Consider the following 16,122-nt stretch of genomic DNA (forward strand, 5'->3'; position numbering starts at 1 on the left):
TCATAGTGATGCTTTCTAAGGCCCACTTGACTTCGCATTCCAGGATGTCTGGCTCTAGGTGAATGATCACACCATCACTGTGACAGACCGTGCAGAAGCGTGGCTGTGAGGAACTACCCCCTCACCCAAGGTCAGGGGCGGCTGCCGAGAGGAGCTGTCAGGGGTGGCGGCCGAGAGGAGTCACCCCACATCCGAGGTCAGGGGCAGCGGCCTAGAGGAGCTACCCTACGTCTAAGGAGCGGTGGCTGCACTGGCGCAGGAGGACCAAGAGGAGCTACTCCACCGTTCAAGGTCAGGAGGGGCAGCCATGAGGAGATACCCCCCAGTCCAAGGTAAGGAGCAGCCGTAAAGAGATACCCCACGTCCAAGGTAAGAGAAACCCAAGTAAGACAGTAGGTGTTGCAAGAGGGCATCAGAGGGTAGATACACTGAAACCATAATCACAGAAAACTAGCCAATCTGATCACGTGGACCACAGCCTTGTCTAACTTAGTGAAACCAAGCCATGCCACATGGGGCCACCCAAGACAGACGGGTCCTGGTGGAGTGGTCTGACAGAATGTGGTCCACTGGAGAAGGGAATGGCAAACCACTTCAGTATTCTTGCCTTGAGAACCCCATGAACAATATGAAAAGACTAAATGATAGGATACTGAAAGAGGAACTCCCCAGGTTGGTAGGTGCCCAATATGCTACTGGAGATCAGTGGGGAAATAACTCCAGAAAGAATGAAGAGATGGAGCCAAAGCAAAAACAATACCCAGTTGTGGGTGGGACTGGTGATAGAAGCAAGGTCTGATGCTATAAGGAGCAATATTGCATAGGAACCTGGAATGTAAGGTCCATGAATCAAGGCAAATTGGAAGTGGTCAAACAGGAGATGGCAAAAGTGAATGTCAACATTCTAGGAATCAGCAAACTAAAATGGACAGGAATGGGTGAATTTAACTCAGATGACCATTATATCCACTACTGTGGGCAGGAATCCCTTAGAATAAATGGAGTAGCCAGCATGGTCAACAAAAGAGTCTGAAATGCAGTACTTGGATGCAGTCCCAAAAATGACAGAATGATCTCTGTTTGTTTCCAAGGCAAACCATTCAGTATCACGGTAATCCAAGTCTATGCCCCAACGAGTAATGCTGAAGAAGGTGAAGTTGAACGGTTCTATGAAGACCTACAAGACCTTTTAAAACTAACACCCAATAAAGATGTCCTTTTCATTATAGGGGACTGGAATGCAAAAGTAGGAAGTCAAGAAACACCTGAAGTAACAGGCAAATTTGGCCTTGGAGTACGGAGTGAAGCAGGGCAAAGGCTAATAGAATTTTGCCAAGAAAACGCACTAGTCATAGCATACACCCTCTTCCCACAACACAAGAGAAGACTACACATGGACATCACCAGATGGTCAACACCGAAATCAGATTGATTATATTCTTTGCAGCCAAAGATGGAGAAGCTCTATACAGTCAGCAAAAACAAGACTGGGAGCTGAGTGTGGCTCAGATGTGAACTCCTTATTGCCAAATTAAGACTGAAATTGAAGAAACAGAAAACCACTAGACCATTCAGGTATGACCTAAATCAAATCCCTTATGACTATACAGTGGAAGTGAGAAATAGATTTAAGGGACTAGATCTGATAGAGTGCTTGATGAACTATGGACGGAGATTCATGACATTATACAGGAGACAGGGCTCATGACCATCCCCATGGAAAAGAAATGCAAAAAGGCAAAATGGTTGTCCGAGGAGGCCTTACAAATAGCTGTGAAAAGAAGAGACATCAAAAGCAAAGAAGAAAAAGAAAGCTACCCATTTGAATGCAGAGTTCCAAAGAATAGCAAAGAGAGATAAGAAAGCCTTCCTCAGTGATCAATGCAAAGAAATAGAGGAAAACAACAGAATGGGAAAGACTAGAGATCTCTTCAAGAAAATTAGAGAAACCAAGGGAACATTCCATGCAAAGATGTGTTCGATAAAGGACAGAAATGGTATGGACCGAACAGAAGCAGAAGATATTAAGAAGAGGTGGCAAGAATACACAGAAGGACTGTACAAAAAAGATCTTCACGACCCAGATAATCACGATGGTGTGATCACTCACCTAGAGCTAGACATCCTGGAATGTGAAATCAAGTGGGCCTTAGAAAGCATCACTACGAACAAAGCTAGTGGAGGTGATGGAATTCAGTTGAGTTACTCGCTAAGTCATGGCCAATTCTTTGCAACTGCATGGACTGCAGCATGCCAGGCTTCCCTATCCTTCACTATCTCCTGGAATTTGCTCAGATTCATGTCCACTGAGTCAGTGATGCCATCCAACCATCTCATCTTCTGCTGGCCCCTTCTCCTGTTGCCTTCAATCTTTCCCAGCATCAGGGTCTTTTCCAGTGAGTCGGCTCTTTGCATCAGGTGACCAAAGTTTTGGAGCTTCAGCATGAGTCCTTCCAATGAATATTCGGGGTTGATTTCCTTTAGGATTGACTAGTTTGATCTCTTTGCAGTCCAAGGGACTATCATGGTCTTATCTATTGAGTGTAGAGATAAGTTTGATTCAAATACATACCAACTTCCCAGAATTCAGAATTCTACTTTTCTAAGTCAAGCATTTTTCTCATTTGCTCATTGCTGTAAATGCTTTGATAAGTTAATAGATACAGCATGCACATGTTAATCATGAAGTCAATTTTAGGCATATAAGAAAGGCCTGTGTGCCCCCTGATATTCTGCCTCATGTTCAATGACATTTGAAAATTCTTGCTTTTAGTGGGTATTACAAGTAAATTGTCTGTGGTGAGGGGAGAACATAAGTTATTGAAGTCTTTCTTTACTAAATTCTGATCTTCATGGGGGAAAGGAATCCAGAGGAGTAAAATCAGAGTTTTGGGATTGGTGCAGGGGGAGCTGCATGACATCTGTCTCAGCCCCATGGATTGTGGGTCTGAGCCTTATGGAGAAGAGACTACAGCAAAATCCAAAAACTTGCTCTTATGAGGTGTACAACACAAAATAAGGCAAGGCATTCCCCCCACTTCTGGACAGCACACACAGCACAGTGCCATCAAATTTCATGCCACTTTAAATTTTGAAAGTCGGAAATCATGTGATATAAAAGTATTACCTAGCAAAATCTTACATTATGCCAGGTTTTGAAATAATGCAGACCCTCAAAATAAAGTTTTATCAAGAAGCACTTTATTTCAAAACTGGTGGGAAAATGAATGGAAGGTTTTAAGTCCTTGCAAGATGGTGGTAATATTTGGGCACATAAATAAATGTGGCCTTAGTCTCAAAGTACAAGTTTGACTTACTAGACATCTTCAGAAAAGTTATAAAAGTTATCTCTTTTGAACAGTGTGACCACCAGGTATGGTTTGAGTAGAGCAAGGAATCCAGTGAAAGGAGTGCTATTTTGGCATCATAAGGATTTGTGGTTAAAGGAGCCTGCAGCTTCACCTCAAGTTAGACATCAAAGCTCTTAGGAAGTCAAGAATAGCAGTACTATGACTCCACCGTTAGATGGTTTCACAGGTTTGGGACAGAAACAATCTTGGAATTCTTGAATTCACACAGAACAGCTTTGGGATTCCCAGGAGCAACTGATTGGAATTTTAAGGAAAAACCAACCTCTGTGTTACCCAGATAGGGGCTGGAAGCAGTGAAATTTGGGATATCAATACTGTTAGCAATGAGATGTTGAGCTTCCCTGGTGGCTTAGTAATGCAGGCATGGGTTTTATATCTGGGTCGGGAAGATCCCCTGGAGAAGGAAATAGCAACCCACTTCAGTATTCTTGCCTGGTAAATCCCATAGACAGAGGAGTCTGGTGGGCTACAAGTCCATGCAAGTTGCAAAAAGAGTCAGACATGACTTAATGACTAAACAACAACATCAAATCAGTACTCTTACTTGTATCCCAGACTGCTGAGAGCTGGGGAAATTTTTTTAATCAATTAATTAATTTTATGGGGAAATTTTGAAATAAATGAAAGGATAATGAAATGCCATTACAAATCATTAATTCCAGCTTACAAACATACCAAATTCATGGCTGTTTAATGTCAGTAGTGATTGGTCCCATTAATTTTAAACTTTGTAAGACACTTACTTTATTTGCGTGTGTGCTCAGTCGCTTCAGTCGTATCTGACTCTTTGTAACCCCATGCTCTGGAGCCTGCCAGGCTCCTCTGTCCATGGGACTCTCCAGGCAAGACTACTGGAGTGGGTTGCCATGCACTCCTCCAGGAGATCTTCCCAACCCAGGGATTGAACCCCTGTCTCTTATGTCTCCTGCATTGACAGGTAGGTTCTTTACCACTAGCAGCACACTAGGCTTCCCTATCCTTCACTGTCTCGTAGAGTTTGCTCAAATTCATGTCCATTGAGTCAGTGATGCTATCCCACCATCTTGCCTTCTTTTCTTTTTTCTTTCAGTCCTTCCCAGCATCAGGGTCTTTTCCAATGAGTCAGTTTTTCACCCCAGATGGCCAAAGTATTGGAGTTTCAGCGTCAGCATCAATCCTTCCAATGAATATTCAAGGTTGATTTCCTTTAGGATTGACTGGTTTGATTTCCTTGCAGTCCAGGACTCTTCAAGAGTCTTCTCCGGCACCACAGTTCAAAAGCATCAATTCTTCATTGCTCAGCTTTCTTTATGGTCCAACTCTTACATCGGTATGACTACTGGAAAAACCATAGCTTTGACTATATGGACTCTTCTCTTTCACCCTTATCAAGAGGTTCTTTAGTTCTCTTCACTTTCTGTCATTAGGGTGGTATCATCTGCACATCTGGGTTGTTGATATTTCTCCCTGCAATCTTGATTCCAGGTTGGGATTCATCCAGCCTGGCATGTCACATGATTGAATGTTTATGTTCTCCAGAATTCATATGCTGAAACCTAATCCCCAATATAATGGATGGTATTTAGAAGTGGGGCTTTTGGGATATGATTAGGTCATAAGGGTGGAGCTCTCATGAATAAGAAGTGTGTCTTTAGAGAAGAGACCCCAGAGAGTTCAGTCTCCCCTTCTGCCATGTAAGATTGTAACAAGAAGATGGCAGTATATCAACCAGGAAGCAGGCTCTCAAGACATCAAATCTACCAGTACCTTGATCTTGGACTTCCCGGCCTCTAGAACTGTTAGAAATAAATTTCTCTTGTTTATAACCACTCTGTCTATGATATTTTCATTACAGCATCCTGAACAGACTAAGACAGGGTGGAGTGAATTAATTTAAATTCCTCCCAGTTCTAAAATATTTATTTTTCATAGGCTATAAAAGTTAATAGTAAAAACAATAATAGTAAAAAAGAAACCATGCCTTTAATGAAGAAGTGAGCAGGGTCTAACATAGGTATCATGGCATGACATAAAATGTTAGAATTCTCATGATGAGTAGTTTTATTTTTTGACCTCAGTATTATTGAAAGACTGTTTAATGCTCAAGGGGCTTTTGTACATGGAAGGAAACAGTGACTACTCTTTGTATTTTAGAGCTATGTTTAATAAACATATTTAATTCAGTACCACTTGGAAAAATCCATTTTTGTTAAACATGTAAATATCTATTGCAAATTTTATTAGGTAAACTCCTTGAATGGCATCATCAAGTCAATGGGCATAGGTTTGGGTAGACTCCGGGAGTTGGAAATGGACAGGGAGGCCTGGCGTACTGTGGTTCATGGGGTTGCAAAGAGTCAGACATGACTGAGCGACTGAACTGAACTAAACTGAACTGAACTGAAACTCCTTGAAACAACTTAAATGAAATTAAAACCTTACAAAGATGTTCTTTAGAAGTCTCAAATGCCATACATAGCAGAAAAACATACATTATGCCATATCATTAGCTACTATTACTTACCTTTACACTTAAACTTATCCTAAAGTAAACAGTATGAATCTAGTTTCATATCTTCATTTGTTGTTGTTGTTCAGTTGCTAAGTCATGTCCGACTCTTTGCGACCCAATGGACTGCAGCATGCCTGGCTTCCCTGTCCTTCACCATCTCCCTGAGTTTGCTCAAAGTCATGTCCATTGAGTCAGTGATGCCATCCAACCATCTCATCCTCTGTCGCCCCCTTCTCCTCTTGCCTTCAATCTTTCCCAGCATCAGGGTCTTTTACAATGAGTCGGTTGTTTGCATCAAGTGCCCAAAGTATTGGAGCTTCAGCACCAGTACTTCCAATGAATATTCAGGGTTGATTTCCTTTAGGATTGACTGGTTTGATCTCCTTGTAGTCCAAAGGACCCTCAAGAGTCTTCTCCAGCACCATGGTTTGAAAGAATCAATTCTTTAGTGCTCAGCCTTCTTTATGATCCAACTCTCACATCCATACATGACTACTGACAAAACCATAGCTTTGAGTATGAGGACCTTTGTTGGCAAACTGATGTCTCTGCTTTTTAATACACTGTCTAGATTTGTCATAGCTATTCTTCTAAGGAGCAAGCATCTTTTAATTTCGTGGCTGCAGTCACTGTCCGCATTGATTTTGGAGCCCAAGAAATTGAAATCTGACACAGTTTCCACATTTTCCTTATCTATTTGCCATAAAGTGATAGGACAGGATGCCATGATCTTTGTTTTTTGAATGTTGAGTTTTAAGCCAGCTTTTTCACTCTCCTCTTTCACCTTTATCAATAGGCTCTTTAGTTCCTCTTCACTTTCTGCCGTTAAAGGGGTATCATCTCCATATCTTCATATGCATATCTGCATATCTTCATTATTTGTATTTTTTTAAATTTTTATTCCTTCCAGATTACAGTGACACTTGTCTTAATGCCTGCTCAGGAAATAGTAATCCACCCACTCTCACAAGAGAACGAATACTTTTGTAAACCAGCAAGGATATAGGATATGGTTATCTTGTTTGGGGAACAAGGTCTGTGTGCTTCTCCCAAAGTATTAAAACCCCAAATTTCCTTTTCATAGTTAAGCTTTGTTTGTTGTATCAGTAAGATTTTTTTTAAGTCTGTATCTTTCATTTAAAGTTTGGTAACAAAGTGCTCTCTCTGCCAGCAAGAATAGAAGGCTATATGCAGTCTGATACTTTGGTGTAAGAAGTAAAAGGGAAGGGGGATATAGTGTATTTGCTCACATTTTTTTCAAAAATAACAGTGGGGAGATACACTAAAAGCTACTAAAATTGGTTACCTAGAGAAATGGATGGAATACAGTAGATAAAGAGGCTGGAAAGGAAGCAGTACTTCCCTGAATACTCCTCATTTTATTGCTTTGATTTTGCCATCATGTAATGTTAAAAGTAATTGAAAAAGCATAATTATAGCAAAGAAAGAAAAGATGACCATCAACACAAACAATTATTATTTTAAATAACAAAAAAATATTATTTTAATGAAAATACCAGGTAGGATATATACATCTTCAAAGCAAAAAGAACTGAGTAATTGTCTTAAACTGCTTTCCATAGTTCTATGGTTAGTAGTCCTCTTGTATAGTTATTTCAAAACCATTATATAGGTATTATAGGATGAAACTAATAACCAATTAGTTAATGTCTGTAAGAATCAAGATTCATTAAAAGTGGGTCAAGCAGACCATGGGTGCCTCCTGATACAATGCACTGGAAGGAGCCCAACATCTGCTCTGCAGTATTCTTGTTACCAGAGAACAAAAGGAAAAACAAACCTGAATATCAAGTTTGTAGATCTACCTGCACACTTGCAGGAAATACAAGAAACAGAACAAATGAAAGGAATTAAAGGAAATGGAATGTGGGACCTTTTATATGACAGGTGGTCTATTTTCTTCAATAAATTAGTGGCAAGGGAAAAAAAGAAGAAAGAACTATTGCAGATTACTAGAGATATTAGATATTAATATGTAACAACCAAGTATAATATGTGGACCCTGTATGGATTTCAACTTAACAGAGCCATATGTAAAAAGGCATTTTTGAGGCAATTTGGAAAACCCAAATATGGACTGATTATGGAGTCTATATGTATATATCTGAATGTAGTCAGTACTAGATGATATTCAGGGATTATTGCTCGTTTCATTGCGTTTCATAGACAATTGCACTGTGCTGTGTTCTCTGTCAGGGCTTTCCAGGTGGCGCAGTCGTAAAGAATCTGCTTGCCAAAGCAGGAGATGTGGATTCCACCCCTGGGTAGAGAAGATCCCCTTGAGTTGTTGTTGTTGTTGTTGTTCAGTTGTTCAGTGGTGTCCCATCCCCTGGAGTAGGAAAGGGCAACCCACCCTGGTATTCTTGCCTGTGAAATCCCAATGACAGAAGAGCCTGGTGGGCTCCAGCCCATTGGGTTGGACATGACTGAGTGACTGAGTACAATATTCTCTAAAAATGCCTTTTCTTATTAAAGATGCACAGTGAAGTATCTACCAGTAAAAGTAATACAACTCCTGGGATTTACTTTCTAATAGTCCAGACCAAAGGTGGAGAGGAGAATAATTAAGAAAATTGGCAAAATATTGATTATTATTTAAGCTGAACAAGGGAGATTATTATATACCCTCACTTTTGAGTTATGTGTTTTTTCTATAATAAAAATGTTTTAATGCTATAAATGCCTTTTCTTCTTATAATTAGTAGGCCCATCTAGAGATTTCGTTTCCTAAGAAATGAGAATCAAGTCTGTGAAGCTATTTTTCCTTCTTAACAATAGACAATTCTTTCATCTTGGAACACACAGTTAAACTATCTACTGTTATGAGAACAATTTATCTTTTTATAATTATTTGGCTTATGGTTTCTTGTATTCATTCTTCTCTTGACAAAGAATAACAAACAAATGTTTATTATTAAAATGGGCATGTAAACAGGCTGTCCTTGCTGTGAAGGACTGCGTATTGTGAAGCCATGATAAATGACTGCACCATAAAAAATGCTGAAACCATGCAAAGCACTCTTAATTATCAATGAGGAAAATTGCGATTGTTTGTGATCTGTAAAACATTTTTATCAAAACATTAAAATCTCTCTGACTAGCAGTTATAACTATAGGAAAGAAAAATGAAGGGGGAACAAAACTAATGTTTATTTGGTGTACTATAATTTAAAATGCCTTGGGATTGTTTAGTCGTTAAGTTGTGGCTGACTCTTTTGCGACCTCATGGACTGTAGCCTGCTAGGCTTCTCCGGCCATGGAATTTTCAGGCAAGAATACAGGAGTGGGTTGCCATTTCCTTCTCCAGGGGATCTTCCCAACCCAGAGATCAAACTTCAGTCTCCTGTATGCATCTTTTGCTTTCCAGGCAGATTCATAACCACTGAGCCACCAGGGAAGCAATCATTGCATATGGTGACTACAGCCATGAAATTAAAAGATGCTTGCTCCTTGAAAAGAAACCTACAACAAACTTAGACAATGTGTTAAAAAGCAGAGACGTCATTTTACTAACAAAGGTCTGTGTAGTCAAAGCTCTGTTTTTTCCAATAGTCATGTATGGATGTGCAAGTTAGACCATAAAGAAGGCTGAGTGCCAAAGAATTGATGCTTGTGAATTGTGGGACTGGAGAAGACTCTTGAGAGTCCCGTGGGCTGCAAGGAGATCAAACCAGTCAATCCTAAAGGAAATCAGTCCTGAATATTCATTGGAAGGACTGATGCTGAAGCTGAAGCTCCAATACTTTGGCCACCTGGTGTGAAGAGTCAATTCATTGGAAAAGACCCTGATGCTGGGAAAGATTGGAGGCAAAAGGAGACGAGGATGGTGGAGGATGAGATGGTTAATAGTATCACCAACTCAAGGGACATAAATCTGAGCAAATTCCAGGAGACAGTGAAGTACAAGAGAGCCTGGTATGCTACAGTCCATGGGGTTGCAAAGAGTCAAACACAATTTAGCAACTGAACAACAATACACATGTGCAGTTTGCAAAGTTATATCTAGTTTCTGTTTTTTCTGACTTATGAAGTGGGCATTCTTTCTATGCCTTGGTGAATTGTCATATCCCATGCTAAATCTGGATCTGCTGCTAATATTTTGTACTTTTAATGTCATGAAATATCTCTGAGAATTTCTTTTCAAGTGAAACTTGAGATTTGAAGTAGCTACAGTGTCTCTTAGAATTCTGTGCAAACTTTTAAAGATTCTCTATCAGCTTCCAGCTAGACATTGGACACAATCTGATTGTGTTTTATGAGGTCAGTTTCAAAATATTGACAATGTTTACCCTTCTGGATCAGTGGATTTTAATAATTTTAGTATCTTACAGCAGTGGTTTTCAAGCTTTTTTTCATGTGACATTATTCTCAATGCAGGACTATCTAGAGGATAAGGGGTAAGGAGGAAAGGACCAAGAATGCCATCCCCTGGATCTTCCCTCTCCAGCTCCTGAGGTTGTCCCAAAACACTTCCAAGAACACACTTTGCAGATGTCTGTACTCCATAGTGGATCAAAATCCTGTGCTTGATACAGTCATTGAGATTCACATATCATGATGCAGATCATTTATGATCAAACAAATGGGTTCTTCCCAGTGTATTGGTGCCTCAGAATCATCCCAGCTTGACAGAAATATCCTATCCCTCTATTTCGTCTCTCTGTTGCAGACACTGGTTAGGATCCAATGTTACTCTCTACCCATCCTTCTTCTTCTTCTTCTTTTTTTAAACAAGTTTTAAAATTTATTTGTTTTCCCTGGTGGCTCAGTGGTAAAGAATACACCCGCAATGTAGGAGATGCAAGAGACATGGGTTCGATCCCTGGGTGGGGAAGATCCTCTAGAGAAGGGAATGGCAACCCACTCCAGTATTCTTGCCTGGAGAATTCCATGGACAGAGGAGCCTGGCAGGCTACAGTCCATGATGCAAGGAGTTGGACACGACTGAGGAACGAACACTTTATTTTTGGCTGTGCTGGGTCTTTGTTGCTCAGGCTTTTCTCTAGTTGCAGCGAGCAGGGCTACTCTGCATTGCACAAGTTTCTTGCTGCAGTGGCTTCTTTTGTTGCGGAGCACAGGCTTGAGGGCACTGAGCTTCAACAGTTGCAGCACGTGGGCTCCATAGTTGTGGTTCCCCAGTTCTAGAGCACAGGCTCAGTAGTTGTGGCCAATGGGCTGAATCGCTCTGAGGCATGTGGGATCTTCCTGGATCAGGGATCAAACTTGAGTCTCTTGCGTTGGTGGACAGATTCTTTACCACTGAGCCAACAGGGAAGCCCCTCCACCCATCCTTCTAAATGACTCTTCAGTTCATTCCTGGCTCTCAGCACTCGCTGTGACCATAACTTTGATTCCACTTTTCAATGCCTGGCTTCACCAGCAACTAGCCCTGCCTACGCCCACTGAGACACTGGTGAGGGATCTAGAGCTATCACACATCTAATTCATGTTGCTGTTTCTCTCCCCGCATGCCTTTTGTTATTTTAGCTTCTCTCAGTTACACAATCCATTCTAAAAGTCTCCATATCCTGCAGTACTTCCTTGCCCTCTTTACAGGGTCAAAACCAACTGTTGGAGCTGGTTGTTTCTCTCATTAAGTTGGTCTCACTTTTAACTTAGGTCTTATTAATGTTTCAGCCATATCTTTGTAGCGTAATTCCTGGACAGACAGCAAAGAAAATGAAGGAGGATGTAATACAGAGGAAGTAGATTAGAATGGAAAGAAACTATCCTCCTCTAAAGCTTTCCATAATGCTATTTTTTTTTTTTTTTTACCATTGTAAAGATGCAAGAGAGGGGCAGAAGGAAAAAGGGGGAAATTTAATGGGAAGATTTTATCAGAAAGATGAATAATAACTGCCTATCCAAATGCTTCTTGGAAATTTGGGGAGGTTACTATGAGTGTTGCTTTGTGTGTGTGTCTGTATATATGTATGAAATGTTCTTTCACTTTCCTAAGTGTCCTCAATTTCAAAAACAATTTGACCTCATACCTCTCATGAAATCTAAAATCTATTTGAGAGCTCCCATCCAAACTTAAGACGTATAATGTAGAATGTTTGGTTAATAATACTTACCAGCTGATCATCCAGTCCAAAAAGTTGTTCCAGGTAAGTTTCAGACAGTCTCCGAATTTTTGGTTTCATTAATGGATCAATGCACATATCCCTTTAATAAAATCATAAGATGTAGTCAAAAAATCATTTCATTTCATAATTATTAGCTCCATAATTAAATCTGTGATTTTAAAGAGTGGAGGGGAAGGGAAGGAAAAACACTTCCCCTTGGGAGAAACATGTCAGAATCACCTGGAGAACTTTTTCAAATTACTCCCCCTCACAATTCTGCTGAACTCCCCAAGAAGGGATGCCTCTGTCCTCATCCTCAAGTTGAAATAAACTGCCCTATGAGCACATGTTCTTGATAACAGTATGCTATGTTTCTGAGTTAGGAACCAGTGGAGAAATTATTACTATTGAAGTTTAGGGGACTTAAAAGCCCATGCAAAGATTCTTTAATAATCTTAAGATTGGAAACATTCATTAGCAACACGTCTTTGGATACTATACAATGAGTGTTTTATCTTCAAAATAAAATATCTCCCTACCATTAATCAAAACATTACTCACCAGAGTAGAGTTTCAAGACCGTTTTCCATTATTCCAATGATCATTTCCTCTAAATACCTCAGAGGATCCTCAGGACATGTAACAAGTAGACCACATAACAGAGCCTGGGGAAATGAAGTACAGTCAGTGTGTCTGGATATGCATGTCCTTCCTAAGCAACAGATGGACTTTCTGTTCAGTCAATTACAAAGTCAAATAATGTGACAGCTTTTTAAGTAAATGTGCCTTATCGATACCCCCGCTATATTTATTCAGTGCTACCAAATGACAAGAACAAAATGCAGTTTACCTTTACTCTTTAAAAAAAATACATTGTAAACGGCAACAGAGTCATTGCACAGAATTTTGCATTACTTGAGGAGTACTTTACAGTCCAATTGAAGACATAGTTGTGATTACCATAGATCAATGGTTTCTACCAACTTTAAATATGAGGAACCCTTTTTTATTGACGTATAGTTGATTTACAATGTTATGTTAGTTTCCGGTATACAGCAAAATGCTATGTGTGTGTATATATATATACATATGCTGTGCTATGCTTAGTCGCTCAGTCATGTCTGCCTCTTTGCGACCCCATGGACTGTAGCCCACCAGGCTCATCTGTCCATGGGGATTCTCCAGGCACGAGTACTGGAGTGGGTTGCCATGCCCTCCTCCAGGGGATCTTCCCAACCCAGGGATCGAACCCTGGTCTCCCACGTTGCAGGCAGACACACACACACACACACACACACACACACACACACACATATATGGGCTTCCCTGGTGGCTCAGTGGTAAAGAAACCACCTGCAATGCAGGAGATGCAGGATGACATCATGAGTTCAGTCCCTGGGTGGGGAAGATCTCCTGGGGGAGGGCATGGTAACCCACTCCAGTATTTTTGTCTGGAGAATCCCATGGACAGAAGAGCCTGGCAGCCTACAGTCTATAGGGTTGCACAGAGTTAGACATGACTGAAGCGACTTAGCAATCACACATGCATATATCCATATATATATATATATATATATATATAATTTTTCATTATGGTTTATTATAGGATATTGAGTATAATTCCTTGTGCTGTACATTAGGACCTTGTTGTTTATCCACATTATATATAGTAGTTTGTATCTGATAATCCCAAACTCCTAATTTGTCTCTCTCCACTTTTTAACTTTTTCCTCTGGTAACTGTTTTCTATGACTGTGAGTCTGTTTCTACTTTGTAAATAAGTTCATTTGTATCACATTTTAGATTTCACATATAAGTGATATCATATGGCATTTGTATTTCTCTTTCTGGTTTATTTCACTTAGTATGATAATATCCAGGTCCATCCATGTTGCTGCAAATGGCATTATTTCCTACTTTTTTATGACCAAGTAGCTTTCCATTGGTTGTATATACTGCATTTTCCTTATCCATTTATCTGTTGGTGGACATTTGGGCTCCTTCCATGTCTTGGCTATGAGGAACTCCTTTTTAAAGTCAAAAATTTCTCAGACTCAACCATGAAAATGACTGAGAAAATCCAACATCAAAATCAAAATCTACTGTGAATTCAAAAATTCTTTTAAAAATGCTTTCAAATTTTATCATTCACAATATTTTCAGGGTTATATTTGAAAAACTGTAGCACAGTTCATGTACTTGATAAACAAATGACTTATTGGATTATATCTAAAATAATCCTTAAGGCACATATATGGAACGTCAGAAAGCTGCTGCCATCTTATTTTCTTCTATGAGTTCCTCCCCAAAGAAGAAACTTCTTATTAAAGTATTGGTGAGACATATATTGAATATCTCTCCATTTGAGACAGAGGAAAAGGATTTGCAGCACCCATCTCACAGAAACCACCTGGAATCCTTAGACATTTCTCTTTGCCTCTTGGTTCACTGGTGGGTCTCCTGGGTGTGTGTGTGTATCTGTGTGTGTGTGTAGTGATAGAGGCACTCCCTTTGGCCCCTATTCCACATAAGACCTACTCTTGCTGGATTTTTTCCTGCTCTTATCTCTTATGAACAAAATAATTCCACCTTCCAGTCATCGGAGTTCTTCCCACCTCCATGGGCCAAGTCAACAAATGCAGGCCTCAGGTCCTGTATTAGATCCTTCAAATAAGAAGAGGATCATCTCTCTTGATTGAACCCGCACAACACATTTTTCCCCTTTCAGTAACTCCATGTCCTTCTCTTAGTGCACAGCCTGCAAGTTGGGAACCTAGCCTTTAGGACTGTGGTAAGACCTCCATGTCTCTCCCTCCTCACCTCTGCCTTCTGACCTAGCCCCACCCCAGGTGCTTACAGTGACCACTCAGCCATCTGCAGACTAATTTCCTTCTCCCTCAAACCTAAAGAACATTGTGACAGAGGAGATCAGTATTTTCACCAAAGTTGGCAAGCTGGATTTGAACAGCCTTCTATTGAAGTTGTTAACTGGAGGCTAGACTTCAGAGCCTGGCAGGTTACAGTCCATAGGTTGCAAAAGAATCAGACACGACTTAGCAACTAAACAACAACAATGACAGGAATTCAGCCAGCTCCCTAAATAGCCCTGATGAAAAGCCCATCTGCATTCTAGCACTTCTGTGCCTTGATCACTAGAGTACTGAGCTCCTCCACTCCCTGCTCCACATCCTCCCCTTCATCCTGGTCTGGTACCCAGAGGACATCTGCATCAGCATAAACTGGGAAGTGACCCAGTCTCAGAGGATGAGACATAGGAACCTGCATTTTGATTAGCTCCCCGGGTGATTCTTATCACACTAAAGTCTGAGAACTAGTGCCTTACTGGAGATCACCTTTAAAATAAATTATTAAGGAAACTGGCATCTGATTAATGAATATGAGAAGTTGCTTATTTCTTTATATTTCCAAGCTCCACAGATCAGAAAACTACTTTTCCTGAAAAGTTATCCTGCAGAAATCAAATCAAGTTGAAAGGGTAAGTTTCTGGATTGCTAGCAAAGTCATGTAGAACTAACATACTTGAAGTGTTCACTTTTTACATAAGAAATCTCATTGTTCATAGTTTCCCATTGGGCAAAATAAAAATCTGAGGTTTGACATATTAATGTGTGAATAGTGCATAGCTCCATATAAATAAGAAAGTGTATTTCTTATGCTTATCTGTTAGTGAATCAACAGATTATTTTTTTCTGCTCGGTGAAAATAAAAACTGTAAAACCATTAACTTGGTTTTTATAAGCAGAGACAAAATATGCAAAAATGCCCACAAGATGAATTTTCAGAGTTTGATTCTGAAAAACAATGAGTAGGGCTTTATTATTGCTAGTCTTCTTAGTAAAAACTTGCATGGTCAAGGACAAAAAAACACCATGACTTAGTTGTATTCTTCAGGTTTATAAATTCACAAAGCAATTGTGCAACCCTCCACTTTCTTTTGGCTCTGCTTCCCTAATTTCAGTCCAGAATATTTCCCAGATATTCTGAAAAATGTCTGGGTACTGAGGACAAATGGGAGTTTATCCAGGACAATTGTTTCTACTCCTTTACACTACTACCCATCTTTCAAGAAGCAAGATAATGCAATGAATGGAGTCCACTGGGTTTAACTCTGACATCTGTAATTTTCTAGTATGTAACCTCTGACAAGTTA

General features: G+C 40.0%; 1 protein-coding gene across 1 annotated transcript in view; it reads right to left on the minus strand.

Moving 5' to 3' along the window:
* FBXL13 (F-box and leucine rich repeat protein 13) overlaps positions 1 to 16,122 on the minus strand; it is a 209,862-nt gene that overhangs the window by 180,153 nt on the left and 13,587 nt on the right. Inside the window, exons 2-3 of the mRNA XM_061166528.1 lie at positions 12,513 to 12,616; positions 11,961 to 12,051 (exon numbers count right to left, since the gene is read on the minus strand). Coding sequence (XP_061022511.1) covers positions 11,961 to 12,051; positions 12,513 to 12,616 — 195 coding nt within the window. The remainder of the gene's footprint in view (positions 1 to 11,960; positions 12,052 to 12,512; positions 12,617 to 16,122) is intronic.

Source organism: Dama dama, chromosome 18, assembly GCF_033118175.1.
Source record: "Dama dama isolate Ldn47 chromosome 18, ASM3311817v1, whole genome shotgun sequence".
Classification (NCBI taxonomy): domain Eukaryota; kingdom Metazoa; phylum Chordata; class Mammalia; order Artiodactyla; family Cervidae; genus Dama; species Dama dama.